This window comes from Hermetia illucens, chromosome 7 (assembly GCF_905115235.1).
Source record: "Hermetia illucens chromosome 7, iHerIll2.2.curated.20191125, whole genome shotgun sequence".
Classification (NCBI taxonomy): Eukaryota; Metazoa; Arthropoda; class Insecta; order Diptera; family Stratiomyidae; genus Hermetia; species Hermetia illucens.
In genome coordinates, this window is record NC_051855.1 from 7930547 (window position 1) to 7946474 (window position 15928).

The following is a 15928-nucleotide window of genomic DNA, read 5'->3' on the forward strand; positions in this document are numbered from 1 at the left end:
CGCCTGCCCTTCAACCGCTCGTCAATCATCCAGTTTGCCACCCTTAGGATCGCATAAACTTCGGCTTGAAAAATCGTGGCATATTGTCCCAAAGGAAAAGCCCACTTCTCGTTTTTATTCGAGAGGTAGACTCCGGCTCCAGAACTCTCTTCTGTTTTTGAGCCATCGGTGTAGAAGACTTCCGTATATCCCGCCACGCATTCCTCTGGGTCTTCCCAGTCCTCTCTACGCTTCAAGGTAACTACATATCATCTACCAAACAGATGTATGGGGACACGAGAATCGGAAGGCATTGTAAGAACTGTATTTAGTCCTCCCAGTAACTCTTCCATTGCTCTGTGCCCCCCACATCCGTTGTTTTCCCATAGATCTAATCGAATTAGCCTATGAGCTGCTCTCATTGCAGTGCTTTGAATAAATATATCCAGGGGCTGCAAATTGAGTAGTGCATTCAGAGCTGCGCCGGATGCCGTGCTCATGGCACCAGTGATACCCAGACAAACAGTTCTTTGCAGTGCGTCTAGTTTACGGTGAAAACCTTTTTGCCTCACCTTAACCCACCACACTGCGGATGCATATACGAACATCGGCCTAATGATGGCAACGTATATCACATGAGGCCTGAGTCCCCATGTCGAGGCGAAGGTCCGTCTGCAGAGCCCATAAGCTGTGAGAACTCGTTTCATCTTTACCTCTACATGTTTGTTCCAAAGAAGTTTTTTATCTAGAGTGACCCCCAGATATTTCACTTCTTCACCCCTCATCTCAGGGAGACAAAGTCCATCCAGTTTTCCTCTTTTTGTGAATAAAACCATTGTGGTATCATTTGGATTAACTGACAAACCATGTCTAAAGCACCAGCTGTCTATCAAATCAACGGCACGCTGTATATTCCTACACACCGTTCCAAGATCCCGATCAACAGCAAGTACAGCCACGTCATCAGCATAAGCTTGAGCGTGTATTGGCAAATTTTGCAGTTCGCATAGCAGTGAGTCGATCAGCATACTCCACAGAAGCGGCGAAAGCACACCTTCTTGGGGGCAGCCCTTCGTTGCTTCCGTAGTCAGGTAGCGATCGACCCCTACCTCAGCGCACAACAATCTTTGCGTTAGCATAGCATGGATCCACTTAATTAAAGCATCATCAACACCATGCGCTCTGGCGGCATCACAAAGTTTTTGAAAAGGCGCACAGTCAAAAGCCCCTTCAATGTCCACGAACACCCCCATCGCGTACTCACCATTCAAAGTTGCATTCTCTATCTTTGTGACCAAAAAATGAAGAGCAGACTCACAGAACTTTCCACGTTGGTAAGCATATTGGTTTTCACTAAGTGGGTGTGACCTAAGTGCGTTTCCACGAATGTGACGCTCCACCAATCTCTCCAAACCTTTCAGCAAGAATGAAGTCAAGCTGATTTGTTTGAAGTTCTTTGGATTAGAATAGTCATCTTTCGCAGGTTTCGGTATGAAAACTACCTTAACATGTTGCCAAGAAGAAGGCACATAGCCCACAGCAAGACATCCTCGAAAAATATTTCTTAGATGTCGCTCTAAATGCTCCATACCCTTCTTTAGCATTGACAAATAGATGCCATCCATACCAGGTGCTTTGAAATGTTCAGAGGACAGTATGGCAGCTCTCAACTTTTCATGGGTAACAACCGCTTTCGCTGTGTTCCAGTTCCCCTTGCAACACTTGCGTGTTGAAGGGGTTGCAAGAACCGTCAACTCTCCCTCTACCAGTTCTCGCGGGTGGTGTACTTCCAGGAGGGTCTGTACTGAGTTCAATCTGGAGCTCGTGAAAGTACCGTCGGATTTTCTAAGAGAATCCAACTTGGCCGACTCATCCTTTTTGAGGACTCTGCACAGCCTTGAAGTCTCCCTTTCGCCACCATTTAGGCTTCATGCTTGGAACGAAAATTTCCCTTTAGGTAGCAAACATTTCAATTCATTTATAGATAATAAAAAAATTAATTTTAATTAATTTAAACCTTCGAGAGCTTTGAAAATTCTTAATTTATTTTTACTCAAAAGTTCCTTGATCACAACCGCCCTTGATTTTTGTTACAAACTGTATCGAATTGATAAGCAATCATGGAGCCTTTGTTATGCGAATAAGTATTAGCAACAAATTCCGACTTATTAGAGTCAAGAAATCCAGACGTGTGCTGATTACAGCGCTAACCTTGACCCCTAAAACTGCACAGTATCATTTTTCGTTTATATCAAATAATAATTGCAATATTGCTGAATACTACAATTCGACCGGGGGGAATGCACTTTGGTAACTTGCAAGTCAAGATATTTTTATAAAATTACGTTATTTGTGATAGAGGGTCTCATGAAAATAGACAAAGATCACTTTGTCTGATACCCATGCAGCGTAGAAGCTTGCACGGATATTTTTCGGTTTCAATATTTTTGAAATGGACAACCTTTCATGCACAGATTATATATGGTTTAGCTTCCGGAATTTTTTTATATATTAATTAAGGACAATAACAGAAACCACTTCAGGAAACTGAACTACTTTCCAATTTACCCAACTCATAGTTCATATTCTTGCAGATGTCGCAAAACACCTAGATTATACCCCCCAAAACTCCCAATTAACACGATAGTCGTCGAAAAAGTACCAATTTTCTGTTTAGCATTAACTAAAAACCCAGCGAACGAATGGATCCTTGCTAGGGTAATCCTGAGCGGCAAAAATGAGGTAAAAATAAGAACGGGGAGAAAGGAACATTGGGGGGTCAAGCAGTGCACTGCAGGATAGACTGATGCGGAACGTAGCTCCCTGAGGCCAACCTATCTCTCTCTAAGGATGAGTTGTCTCTCCTCTGGGACGGTGTGTGCCTTTTCAGGGGACAAGCCTCTCGTCAACCAAGACCGTTAGTGAGTGGTGATAGCCACACCCTGTACGAGGTGACCCTACTATTAACAAAACGCTACGGATCTAGACTGGGGAGTCGAAAAACACCTCCCCCAATCCAGGGTGTCATGCGAACCGTGCCCATTGGATAGTTTGCAGTGGGGGGTAACTGACTGTATTCGAACAGAGCCTCACTAATACCTGGTTGCCTCAGTGAGTAAGTTAGACCTTACCGTGCTACGGGGGGCTATGGCACGGTGGACCTCTTAACGCCCATACTCGTGGGAATCAAATGAGTGCAAAACAAGAAAAGAAAACGAAAACCAAAAAAGCGAGCCCCGTACCGCACCAAAACTGGTTAATCAGGCGGAGGCACATCTTCGAATTACTGAGAGCCCGGTGACTGCACCTAAGAAGAGAGAAGTTGGGACGTCAAGCAGTGGATCCAAGGTGAACATTGGTATATTGCGTGGACTACAACCAACGAACACCACAGCTCAAAGAGCAGGGACCAGCAAAACCACGTTTGAGATAAATATAACAGACGTCAGGAAGGAGACAGGTCTCAGTGGCGCCGGAGTTAAATGGTACCTGCGCTATCTGAAGGAAGGCCTGGAACCAGAAGAGGCCCTTAAGAAGGCTCAGGACAGACCTAAGCCATCTCTACCGGAGCCGAGAAAGCGGGGAGTAGCAGAGATCAGCCCGCATGAAGGGAATGCTCCCAAAAAATCCAGACCTGAACCCAAGGGAGGAGAAAACCCGGTTAGGTCAGGAGGAAGGCAGGACTCAGGAAGCCCGGCATTAGCTATGCTAGTGCGGTCAAGGGCATTCGACTGGCCATACTGCCAAAAAGGTTTCCCGAGCAAATACTCACTCGGGAGGAACAGGAAATCATTGAGGAACTTGTCGTCAAACAGATGATCAAGGTTTGGACGTCGAAATTGGTGTTCACCGGGATACGCTTTCGACCAGACCTTATACTGGTGGACTGCGCGACAAAAGGCACCGCAGAATGGGTTAGAACCATAATTCCTAGATTGCCAGGCTGGGAAGGGATAGAACTGTCAACATGTGCTGGGGATGATATACCAGGAGCCCACATGGTGACAGTTTTTCTGCCAAAGGCCGCGGCAATAGAAACGGAAGACCTTATGAGACTCCTAATTGCTCAGAATGAAGATCTCCATACTCGGCTATGGAGAGTCTTCAGAAGCAAGGTGGAGGGAAAGGGTAAACTCCTGACGATCGGGGTAAATGACCGATCCCCGGAGGCAATTAAACGTCGGAGTTGTCATATCAACTACCGATTTGGCAACATACCCGTGCATGTGCCCAAGGAAAAGCCAAGGAAAGAGACCTCGGAGGAGGCATCGGGTGAAAAACTTACCGAGGTCCCTGAAGAAGTCGCGGAAGCCATAGAGGCGGAATGAACTGGATCAACCAGGGAAATAGACTTGCTGCCCAGTGAAGAGCAGAAGCTGGACGACCTAGACCTAGGACTTCTAGGGCTCGGGGTGGACAGCGACGCGCAGGAAAGCGCCATGTCGGAGGAGGATGGTGACACTCCGACAGTGGAGAAGGGCTCCGAACAATAACGGAGCCAATGGCCAGCACTAGGATAGCCCAGATAAACCTCCACCAGGCGAGAGCTGCATCTGCAGTGATTGCAAGAGCAAAGTCCAAGGAGAACATTGGAATAGTGCTAGGTCAGGAGCCCTGTGTGTACCGGGGGCAAATTCGCGGTCTGCAAGGAGGAACCATGCAAGTAATTTAGGACTCCTCTTGTGAAAAACCGAGAGCTTGCATAATTCCCAAACTTTATTTAAAATACATATTTCTTTCAGAGTTCTTAACCGGGGACCTTGTGGCTATCCAAGTCTGATTGGAAGCCGGGAGGAGCACTCGAGAGGCAGTTGTATCATCGGGATACTTCCCAGGAGACGAGAGCCGGGCTCCACCGGAACAAGTCGTAAAGCTGACGGAGTATTGCGAGGAGAGGGCGTTACCACTTCTTCTCGGCTGCGATGCCAACGCCCACCACGAAGTGTGGGGAAGCAGCGACACTAATCGTAGAGGTGAGTACCTTCTCGAATTTATTCTTAGCAATAAGATAGAAATATACCACGTAGGGAACACTCCAACATTTGTGACCAGCACCAGACAAGAGGTACTAGATATAACTCTATGAAATACCCTAATGAACGGGATGGTCAGGAATTGGAGGGTGTCGGATGAACCCTCAATGTCTGATCACAAGATAATCAGATTCCACATTGAGGGTAACTCCGAAATAAAAAGAATAATAAGGAATCCCAGGAGAACGGATTGGGAATCCTACACAACGCACCTGAGCAACAACATTGCCCACCTTCAAGGGGGCGGTGACATCAGGAGCGAACTGGAATTAGAAACGGTGGTGGAAATCCTCAACACAATCGTCATTGACGTATATGAGGCCAGCTGTCCGGCTATGACAGTCAAGTCATCAAGGCATGTACCATGGTGGAACAAGTCCCTGGCCAGAATGAGAACAGAAGCACGAAAACTCTTTAACCGGGCAAAACAAATCGGGGACTGGCAGAGGTATAAAAATGCACTGACTGCGTATAGCAACGCGATCAGGGAAGCGAAACGGAACAGCTTCAGGAAATTCTGTGAAGGGATCGAACAGATCACAGAAGCAACCAGGCTGTACAAGGCTGTACAAGGCTGTAACCAAAGACGGGGGAATATCCTCTGTCTGCTTGAAAAAGGAAGATGGGAAGGACAGGGTACACCTGCTTCTCAGAACTCATTTCCCGGGCTCCTACCCCACGGTGGCAGGCGACAACATTTTGCCTGACACCCCAACAACGAATAAAAGGGGAAGGAAGGAGAGCTGGAAACTAACAAAAGAGATATGCTTAGAAGCTAGGCTAAGATGGGCAGTGGGAACTTTTAAACCAATTAAATCTCCCGGAGTAGATGGCATTTTCCTAGCACTTATCCAGACGGGCCTAGGAATTATCTTATAGTCTCTTCTGAGGGTGGTAAGGGGGAGCATAGCACTAGGTTACATACCAAGGGCATGGAGACGGGCAAAAGTGGTCTTTATTTCAGACCAATCTGCCTAACATCGTTCGTACTCAAAACGGTGGAGAAGATCATAGACAACTATATTAGAACTAACGTTCTAAAGCGTAATCCCCTACATCACTGTCAACACGCTTACCGGGTAGGACGGTCAACTGAAACTGCTCTGTATCAGCTGACAGAGGTACTACGGGACGCCATAGAAACAAAAGAAATTGCACTGTGTGCATTTTTGGATATCAAAGGAGCAAACCACCATAGTACCATTCACTAGGAGGCGTAAGCTGGATCACCTGAAAGCCATAACATTACATGATATGGAGATGAAACGAGAAACAGAGGTCAAATATTTGGGAATCACGCTAGACCAAAAATTACTCTGGAAGACACATGTCGGAAACACTTGTCGGAAAGCCACGAGGGCTCTGATGACTTGCAGGTCCATAGCAGGAAAAAAATGAGGTTGCAGCCCGAAGATACTACTATGGATGTATACTGCAATAGTAAAGCCAATGATTACCTATGGAGCGGTAATCTGAGCAGAAAGAACCCAACTCAGCACACAAGTCAGTGAATTACATAAGCTCCAAAGGCTGGCTTGCGTGTGTATCAGTGGGGCAATGAGGACATGCCCAACGGCATCCCTGGAGGTCCTTCTGGGATTGACCCCTCTCCATCTGCACATACAGATGCAGGCAAGGAGATCAATATTCAGGATGGCCGGTAGTATGAATGAGGCAGAGAGCTGCCTAAATCGAAGGAAGATTGATATCCTTTCTAGGCGGTATCCCGAATTACTGATACCGAGGGACAACATGACAACGAGGTTTCACTTCGATAAGAAGTTTGAAACACGTTGGAGTAACAAGGCAAACTGGGAGAGCGTGGCTGCGACATACGGCTTAAACCAGCAACTGATTACTTGGTACACTGACGGATCCCTCACAGCAGAGGGAGCGGATGCCGGTGTCATTGGTCCAAGGAAAATGTACTTTGAGCCAATGGGCAGGTACACTAGCATATTCCAGGCGGAAATTTACGCCATAGACAAATGTGTCTCCTTTAATCTGCAAAGGAACTACAGGGGGCAGAACATAGCTATTCTCACCGATAGCCAAGCAGCGATCAAGGCACTTAGGTCCAACCAGGTGAATTCTAAACTGGTATGGGAATGCCTTGAGAGATTGAATACACTCGGGTCGTCCAACAAGGTCTAGATACTTTGCGTTCCAGGCCATGCTGGGTTGGAAGGCAATGAGGCAGCGGATGAACTAGCCAAGAAGGAAGCAGGGATGCCTTTACACGGGCCAGAACCCTTCTGTAGAATCGGAAACGGTTTCATGGCTATGAATCGAAGAAACAAAGAGAAACGGTTGAGGGAACTATATTGGGTGGGCCTACCAGGGATGGAGCAGTCCAGGGTGCTTATTGGGGGATACGATCCCATGCGTACAAAGGATTGCTTAAACCTCACTAAAAAGAACCTCCGAATCATAGTGGGAATTCTCACTGGTCATTATCAGCTGAACTATCACCTAGGGAAGCTAGGAATATCTACGGACACTGCCTGCAGGTTCTGTGAGGAGGAGGACGAAACCTCTATGTACGTCCTGGGACAGTGTCCGCCACTTGTGCAAAGTAGGTCGATACATCTGGGAGAACACTTAATACCAGATGCAAAGCTGAAACTTCTGGAAGTGGGGAACATACTAAAGTTCCTAACGGTTACAGGCCTGCTTGAGATACTAGGATCAACAGGTACACTATAACCAGTAAAAGTGGCACAATAGTTCTTCAAGGACGCGGTGCGACTTTCCCTTAACAGAATAATAATAATAATAAGGAACATTGGTCAAATTGAGACGAACTGCAATAATGCACTAGGACCTCATATATAAGCCCCCATTTTATAACCTTTCTACCACTTGCCAGGCATCTCCTCTGCTTTTCGACCATCAACCCATTTTACAGATCCTTTTATCCTACCAACCAGTGACTATGAATTTTCTTCTTTTTCTTCGAATTCACAATATTACCGGAAATATGGGGGCTGACAATTTTCTGGAACTCTATTTTCCGATCGCTGCTCTTCGACCCCAACCCAGCCCCCCTTACAATTTTGTAAGTCTTTTTCCTGTTCAAACTATAATAGTAATTAAATAAGGAAATCACGAGTGGGGGGGGGACGTAAAACGAAAATCCTGACCGGAGTGAAAATTGTGGAGGCCTCTCCTGTTATCCCTTTAGCTAATTTCAATAATTTCATTCTCCGAACAAAATCTGGGGCCAGAAAATCGCTTTGTTTTTGCTCACTTTTTATCACGCCCTTAATATACATGTCTACGTTCACGAGCTTTCATTTCAATCTCCATAAAATTCCTTAAAAAAGATTGAAGGTTAAAGCCATGCTGATGAACCAAATTTGGTTTTTATAAAATCCAGAACCTCGTCTTCCAGTCCTCTCCAGTCTGGAGATGAAATAGTCCTTCGGTAGGTAGACCATTCCTAGAAGAGGATCATTAGCGAACACCGAAGGAGAGCCCAGATTGAAGAAGAAAACAGTAGAAAAGGGGAAGAGTTGTGTCTGTTTGTGGTGGGGAAGAAGCTATAGCCTCTGAACACTCAGGTCTAACGGAATATCCCGGATTAAACAACTGGAAAACGTCGACACCAAATTCTGACGTCTAATGCACCCATAGGCGAGGCATCCACATAGAAAATGCTCCCTGGATTCCGCATCTTCATTACAGAAATGACACGTATCATCTTGATTAATTCCTATTCTGAACATATGTCCCGCTGGTGAATTATGGCTTGTCAGAATGTCTACAGTTCTCTTGCAAATTCTCCTGCATTTTGACGGGACAAACTTTGCAGTATGCATGTTTAGTACTGACAGGAAAGTTTGGTATGTCCAGCAGCATTTAAGCTCTGCCAACTATCATTGTGGGAAGCTTGTTCCCAGTTTATCCAGACAGACATAGCCAATAATACTGATACTCCAACTGCTAGTTCTGGTCTTGACATGGGGGTGATTGAACCCTTTTTTGCTAAAGCATCCGAGATTTCATTTCCCTCTACAGCATTGCGACCAGGTATCAAGTTCCGCTGTATGGAAACTAGAGATAGAGTCCAAACGGTCCCCAAAAGACATATGGGCCTGAATTAGGATGGTTCACCTTGAGGTTTACCAGGCTTAGGCAAAAGTACAAACTTCTGCCGCTTCCATGCGCTGGAAATATCCCCTCGGACATGCATGCTTCGAACAACCCAGTGAACATATCCGGTCTGGATTTCACACGGCAAACTTAAGGGTCTTATTCGATACTCCGTCCAGGCCCGGGGCTTTATTGTCTTTGGTGACTGGCGGATTTGCCGTCACATTCAGAGGTAGTTGTAATGTGTCGGTGCCCTCCCCTTACTGGGTGAATAACCCCTGGATGATTTTCAGCAAGAGGGTAGGACAGGTGAGCTGCGAAGATGAACCGCCTCTGAATCGTCCCACTCCCACGGGTTTACTTCCGCTTCAGAACAGAGCTCCGTAAAGCATTTCATCTTGCTTCGTTGGATGGCGAGTATGTTATAGGCGCACTATTTTTGCCCCTGGTCGACTCTACCTGCCACCCTTTGAGCCGCTCTTCTGGCTCGGTAACAGACTAATCGAAGGCCGGCCAATTCACCATTTCACAAGTAGTTTGGTTTTCTGCAGAGGAATGATCAGCTGCTAGACATGGACGCGTCACATGCTTTGGCTTTTGCAGACCAGGTTGAAATTTCTCTTGGTTTCGCGCATGATGGGTCTTTGCTCTGTGGCTTGACACATGTCTCAAAGAAGATTGCCTGTGATTGCTGTGGGTGTAGCGTTCGCTGAGGCCCCAGGGCATACCATGCGCCAGCTGACCCCGCTTTCGGAAAAGTGTTTACAGCACCTTCGTTAGCAAAAACTATGTCCATCTGCGCAAAAGCTTCTAATAAACTAAGCTTCCTTGCATTTGATTCTCTGCTACCCCACTCAAGGGCCCAATGCAATGATTGAGGTTTATTTGAATCAACTTCATTTTCTCATTGCAATCAGCGCCTTCCTAAATTCCGGAAATTTACCACTTCCTGCAATCTGCCTGTCATCCTCTCTCTCTTTCACTTCGCACAATGAGCATTTGGAGTCCCTATTGCATTTCTTGGCAATATGGCCTTTCTACCCGCACCTTTTGCATCAATCGGATCGATCAATGCCGCTGGTGCACCTCGTTAGTGACGTTTGCTCTCAGCTCATTCAATCCAATCCGCTGGTCGAACTCGTTTATTTCGCTGTGATTCGATGGCAGTGCGGTTGGGTCGCTTGTGGCACTGTTGAGACAGCAGGGTTCGGCGTATCCTTAGTATTTTTTCCTTCATCTGTGATCTATTATAAAGGAATCTAATAGCCCTCACCATATTCTTCATGGCTTGGTGCACGTTGTGCTTGTCCTTGATAAACTCAGAGAGCTCAAATATTTTGACCCCAAGCTGAGTGAAGGATAATTCCTCCGGATCGCGAATCTGCTCTCTATGAGCCCCGACAGGGTTACTCCTTTTATACGCTCCTTCACTTCTGGTATTTATTGACCATGATCTAGCATAACGCCCAGGTATTTGATGAAAGGCTGTCTGTCTGTCTATTACAACAATTGCGATGTCATTTGCATAGCCGATAATGGTTGGTTGCCGGGGGAGTTTGATGTCCAGCACATGGTCATACATCACGTTCCAGAGGAGTGGGGTCAGCACTGATCCTTAAGGCATTCCGCTGGTTATCAAATATTTAACTGGGCCTACATCGATGTCATAGACGAGCTTTCTATCCACGAAATAATTCATAATGATTAATTGAATATAGTTGGGCACATTCAGCTGACTTAAGGATCTTATTATATGCTGTCATTGCGCTGAGTTGAAAGCATTCCTCACGTCGAGGGTGATGATGGCACAGTATTTTTTGGTACCGCCCTGCCACCTTACACCTGCAACTGCTTCCTCTGCCAGAAGCATCCACCGATGATCGGCCGGCGTGAAAAACGTATTGTTATGTGGCCATGCCTCCTGCTTCCTCTACAATTGGGAACTGCCTGTTGCATATAATGCACTCCAGTAAATTTCCCATAGTGTCCAGTAAACAAATGGGACAATAAGACGAGGGCTCTCCAGGTGGTTTACCATTCTTTGGTAGCAGCACCAGCATTTGCCTTTTCCACTGAGTCGGGAAGGTGTCCTCTTCCAAGCAGGTATTAAATATGGAAATGGACCATTCCGGTTTTGCTTTTATCGCCCCCTTCAAAGACATGGTCAGTATTCCGTCCAGCTCGGGTGCTGTTTTAGCCCCTACCTTTTCGCAGGAAATGGTAAGTTCAACTTCTGTTATACTTGGGATATCATTTGGGGGATGCTCTCTTTCGACTGCAATAGTCCGATCCGGTTACTTTCCCATACCATGAAGATTTTTGGAACGCACGCGAAATCGTTGAAGTAACCGTGAATCAAGCCGGATTGGTCGAGAACTGCAGAACTACTGACGTAATACACGCTGCGCGGTTACTCATGGAGAAACACCGTGAGAAGCATCGCCCTCTTTACATTGCATTTCTGGATCTAGAGAAAGCGTCTGATCGTGAGCCACACGAACTCATCTGGTACGCTCTACGACAACACTTAGTGCCAGAAGAACTCGTGCCCTTGGTTCAATTGCTCTACCACGATCCGAAAAGTAAAGTTCGAAGGGTGACGGGTGTATTAAAACCGCTTCATGTCTCTGTGGAACATGGAACACGATCTCAGACTGAATCTCAATAAAACTGAATTTATAACGACCGATCCCCATGAAACAGGCACAATCACTGTCAGTGGCAGTGAACTGCCCAGAACTGAGCTATTTAAATATCTCGGGTCAACGCTACCAGCCAATGGAGAACTCTCGCCGCAGCATCAAAAATATCAGCCAGAGGGAGGACCTTCATAGCCTGCAGAAACGCCTGTCTAAACTTCATCCACGTCCAACTGCCCATCGCAGCAGGAGAACCCCGTTCGTGCATTCGCATATTTTCGTGCGATTCGACACCGTTAAAAAATCTTTGACCCAGCCATATACCGGTCCGCATTATGCCGTTAAAAGATAGTCAACCAGTTTTTACGATCGAAATTGGAGAACGGAAAGCAAGCGGTCGACTGATAAGCTAAAACCAGCGTCTTTCCCGGCTGATTTGAATGATTCAACCACGACATCGTTCAAATCGACCTCATCTGTCGTCGGGCAGACACAAGCCTGCTGGATTATTCCAAGGTGGTTTGTTGTCGCCGAATGTCTCACAATAGGACGTGACAAAATGAAACGAAATTTCGAATTAAATAAAATTAAACGAGTTTATTATTTGTGAATAATAAATAACTGAAGAGAATAAACACAATCTTGGACTACGTTGATATTTAAGATTTCATAGGCATCTTTCTTGTCTGTTTAGCTCGGAAGCCGCTTCTTAATCAGATTCTCCAGCTTCTTAATTCGTCCTCGATCCGATCCTGCATTTGAAGATTCCACATCATTATCACCACCTGTAGAACCGATGCTTTTGCGGCCATGATCCCTTGATGATCCTCCTACGCCGCCCGGAGCATTTGTCCCACCTCCTCCCCCACCGCCCCCGTCTCTACTCGGTCCGCTGGTTATAGAGGACATTGTTGCACTTTTAAATAGCTCCACTAGCTGAATTTGATCTATACGCTTCAATCCCTTCATGTCGAGGATTTTTTGATAATCAATCAGCGGAATGTCTGGTAGTAGCTTGAGAACCTGCTCAATGAATGTCATTGCCGGATTTATCGGAGCCATGACGACTTTGATGATCATTTCAGCTCTAGTCATCCCTTTGACGACAACTTTTGTATAGCTGGTGGGCGCCTTTCTATTCACTGTGGATGCAATCGAGGGCAAATCAAGGAGAACTGTTTTTAAACTGTGCGTATCGAGCAGTAATTGTTCGCAGCCTAAAATATTGTGCGTATTATCGGACGAGGCATTTGTTAGTCGACACTTGAAGAGAGTGTTAATATATTTTGGAATGAAGGAGTTGACAAACTTCAAGCAAAACTGCGTATAGTATTTTCGCGATGCGGATAGATTGTCACGGATTATAGGCACGGTGTGTTTAAAGTGTGAGATTATTGAATTTACAAAGGAGCTCTGATCGCCGACATTGTTGATGGTTTGCCATTGGATCTGGGAAAGTGAATTGAATACGATGGATCAATGTTACCCGAATTAGAACTAGGTAAACATCGGTAATCTTACCTTGTTGATCACATGAAGTGCCGGTTCACAACCATTTTCTAGGTCCTGGACTAGCAATTGAATACAATTCGAGATGATTTTGTGGAAAACATCCTTTTCCTCGGATAAATCGATTTTATCAGCAAAACTGGCATCAATTTTTTCGGCTAATTTGTCCTCTAGCTGCTGTACAGTCTCCAAGCAATATTCGGCCGAAGTAAGAATGCAGCATATTTTAATGAGCTCGTCTTTTGTGAAACTAAATAAAGGAGGCAATGAAATGTTAGATTGAGGGTTTACGCGATTACATACCGTGGGGTTTCCCCTTCTTTGAGAAAGTTGTGGATCACTTGGCCGGCTGCATTCGATAGATTTTGCAGATTTTCGCGGGTTAATAAAGACATACTGGTGCCTAGGATGGAGAGGAAACCGGGATTGTAAAATAGGATATAAAGTTAGATAACTGACGTGGGGCCTACCAATACTCGATTGCACTGTAGTTATCTTCGGTATGCTAGCCTCGAGAACTTTGACAGCATACTCCCTTAAGTACTTCTTGAATATCATGGCCAAATCGTGTAGAGGCTTCCCGTTGCTAAGCTGTGTGCACTGTACCATGCACTTCTTGTAGAAAACGAAGAGATCCGCACAGCTGTGCCAAGCAGATTGAAGTAAGCGTTAGGCAAATTCATAAAAGCTGAAATTCTATACCTTGGAAAGACGGTAGATTTGGCTTCCAGTGGATTGAATGGTTGCTTGCTAGCTTGAACAAATCTTTCAATCAACTCGGACAGATTGCGGTCTATGCTCTCCGTGTAGATATCTAAATGTGTCTTGAAGCAGACGCCAATTAGGTCCATAAAGTCAGAGCGTTTTTCCTCGCTGGTGACTCCCTCGTTTAAGCTTTGGGGCGCGGAGACATCGTCCCTTGATTCGTCCGCGCTAGCCATTTGCTTCGTTTCAAATGTGCTTCTACCACCGGAGTTTAATGTGACACCGGTAAATCGTTTGGCCAACAGCTGTTCGAATGCTTGTGTTTTGGAAATAGCAAACAAAAGCAATTTCACGTCGATCTCGTTACGTCTCCGGGCCATAATCTTGGTCAGTTCATCGCGCGTTAAAATGCAAAATTGAACAGTAACGCGCTCGGAAACTTCCCAATCGACCGGAAAGATGCGACCAAACTTCTCTTCAAAGTCCAGCAGGTGGCGTTTGAGCCAAGCGTAACGCTTGTCGATTTTATCGAGCCAGGCAATGTCCTGATTCTCATGGAACAACTGAACGTACTCCTCCAATTGTAAAGCTACGAGAGAAACATATAGCAGATGAGCGTACGCGAGGGCCAAGGGGGTCGGGAGGGGACCTAGCAAGTCGGGAGGAATTACCTATGAACCACTTAAGAAGGTCGCGGCGCACTTTGGGATCGAGTACAGACACAACCTTGCACGCATCTGTGAGTTGCGCCAACGACATTTTCGCACTTCCAGTCGAGGACGGCGAGAAGGTATTGTGGAAATCCTCGGTTATCTGCCCGGCGAGTTGTTGCTGAATTTGGTGCACCTTGTCCGAGAGATTCTGAAAGGTAAAGGGCATAGTTTTGAGCTGGCAAGGAATGGGGGAAAGGCGAGGCAATTCACTCTAATCTGGGGAATGTCGATGTATTGCTGAAAGTGCTGGTTGACTTCCGTGATTGCTTGCAACGGGTTGAGGATTTCCCCATACAAACGCTTCTCGATCAGTTTTGTGAGGCTGTCGATGCCGCCCACCAGCATGTGCAAATGATTCAGGGCCGTGATCGCGGTCGTCAGGTTCCTCTTGGCCGAGTCCAGCTGTTTGATGTCGCGGGTGATCTCCTTGACCATGTCCTCTGTTTTCTCGGCGCGGGTTTTGATTTCCGTGATTTGTGCAAAAAGTTGATTGATCACCTTCTGCGCCCCTTCCAGGGCAATTCTTCCGTCCTGGCTAGTGTTCGTCTGGCCGCGTATTACGCTACGAATATTGTCATCAATTACGCTCACTTCGCATTCCATCTTGGAGATCACGTCGTCGATATTCGACAATGACTGCTCGTTGGGGAACATCTGATTGATGTAGTCGATGGAATTGAAGTCGGAACTGTCCAGAGGATCGGTGCTTTGAAGGACCTTCCGGAATAGGTAGAAATCCCATTGAAAATTGGATCGAACATGAAAGCAACATATGTGACGAGCCCTTCCTCACCTGTTCAATTGCATTTTGCACTTCATCCGAGAATACAATTTTACCTAGTCGTGTTTCATCCGATGCCCCAAGGGGTTCTTCCATCGTGTGCGTCTGAAAAGCTCCCTTGCCGGCTACAAAACCACTTGGGAAACCTCCTCAAATTATTGATGACCACAGAAAAGGCGACAAAAACATTGAATTTACTTTTGACAGTTGTCAAAGTCGGTGTTGACGTTGGTAACGTCACTTTCCTTCGACCGCTCTCGGCTAGCCACGACCTATCTCTACGAAATGTCAGTTTGACAGTTCTCTTGTCAATTGAAGAGAGTTTTGAATGAAAATTCGCCGCCAAGTAGCTCTGGAACAGACGAAATCTTAGAAATTCATTTTGAAATCATCGCTGACCACCACGCTGTGCCCAAAACCGAATAAAACCTCAAATATCGCGATTCGCGGCTATAATATTTTACACACTAGGTC

The 15928-nt window shown here is 46.0% G+C and overlaps 1 protein-coding gene across 1 annotated transcript; it reads right to left on the minus strand.

Moving 5' to 3' along the window:
- Positions 1 to 12316: 12316 nt before the first annotated feature.
- On the minus strand, positions 12317 to 15694 carry LOC119660882 (vacuolar protein sorting-associated protein 53 homolog). The gene is made up of 8 exons (XM_038069797.1): positions 15467 to 15694; positions 14884 to 15390; positions 14632 to 14821; positions 13958 to 14549; positions 13726 to 13898; positions 13559 to 13658; positions 13268 to 13505; positions 12317 to 13195 (listed from the first exon to the last, which is right to left on the minus strand). The coding sequence occupies exons 1-8, from the start codon at positions 15548 to 15550 to the stop codon at positions 12437 to 12439; spliced, it is 2643 nt and encodes an 880-aa protein (XP_037925725.1). The 5' UTR covers positions 15551 to 15694; the 3' UTR covers positions 12317 to 12436.
- Positions 15695 to 15928: the final 234 nt, after the last annotated feature.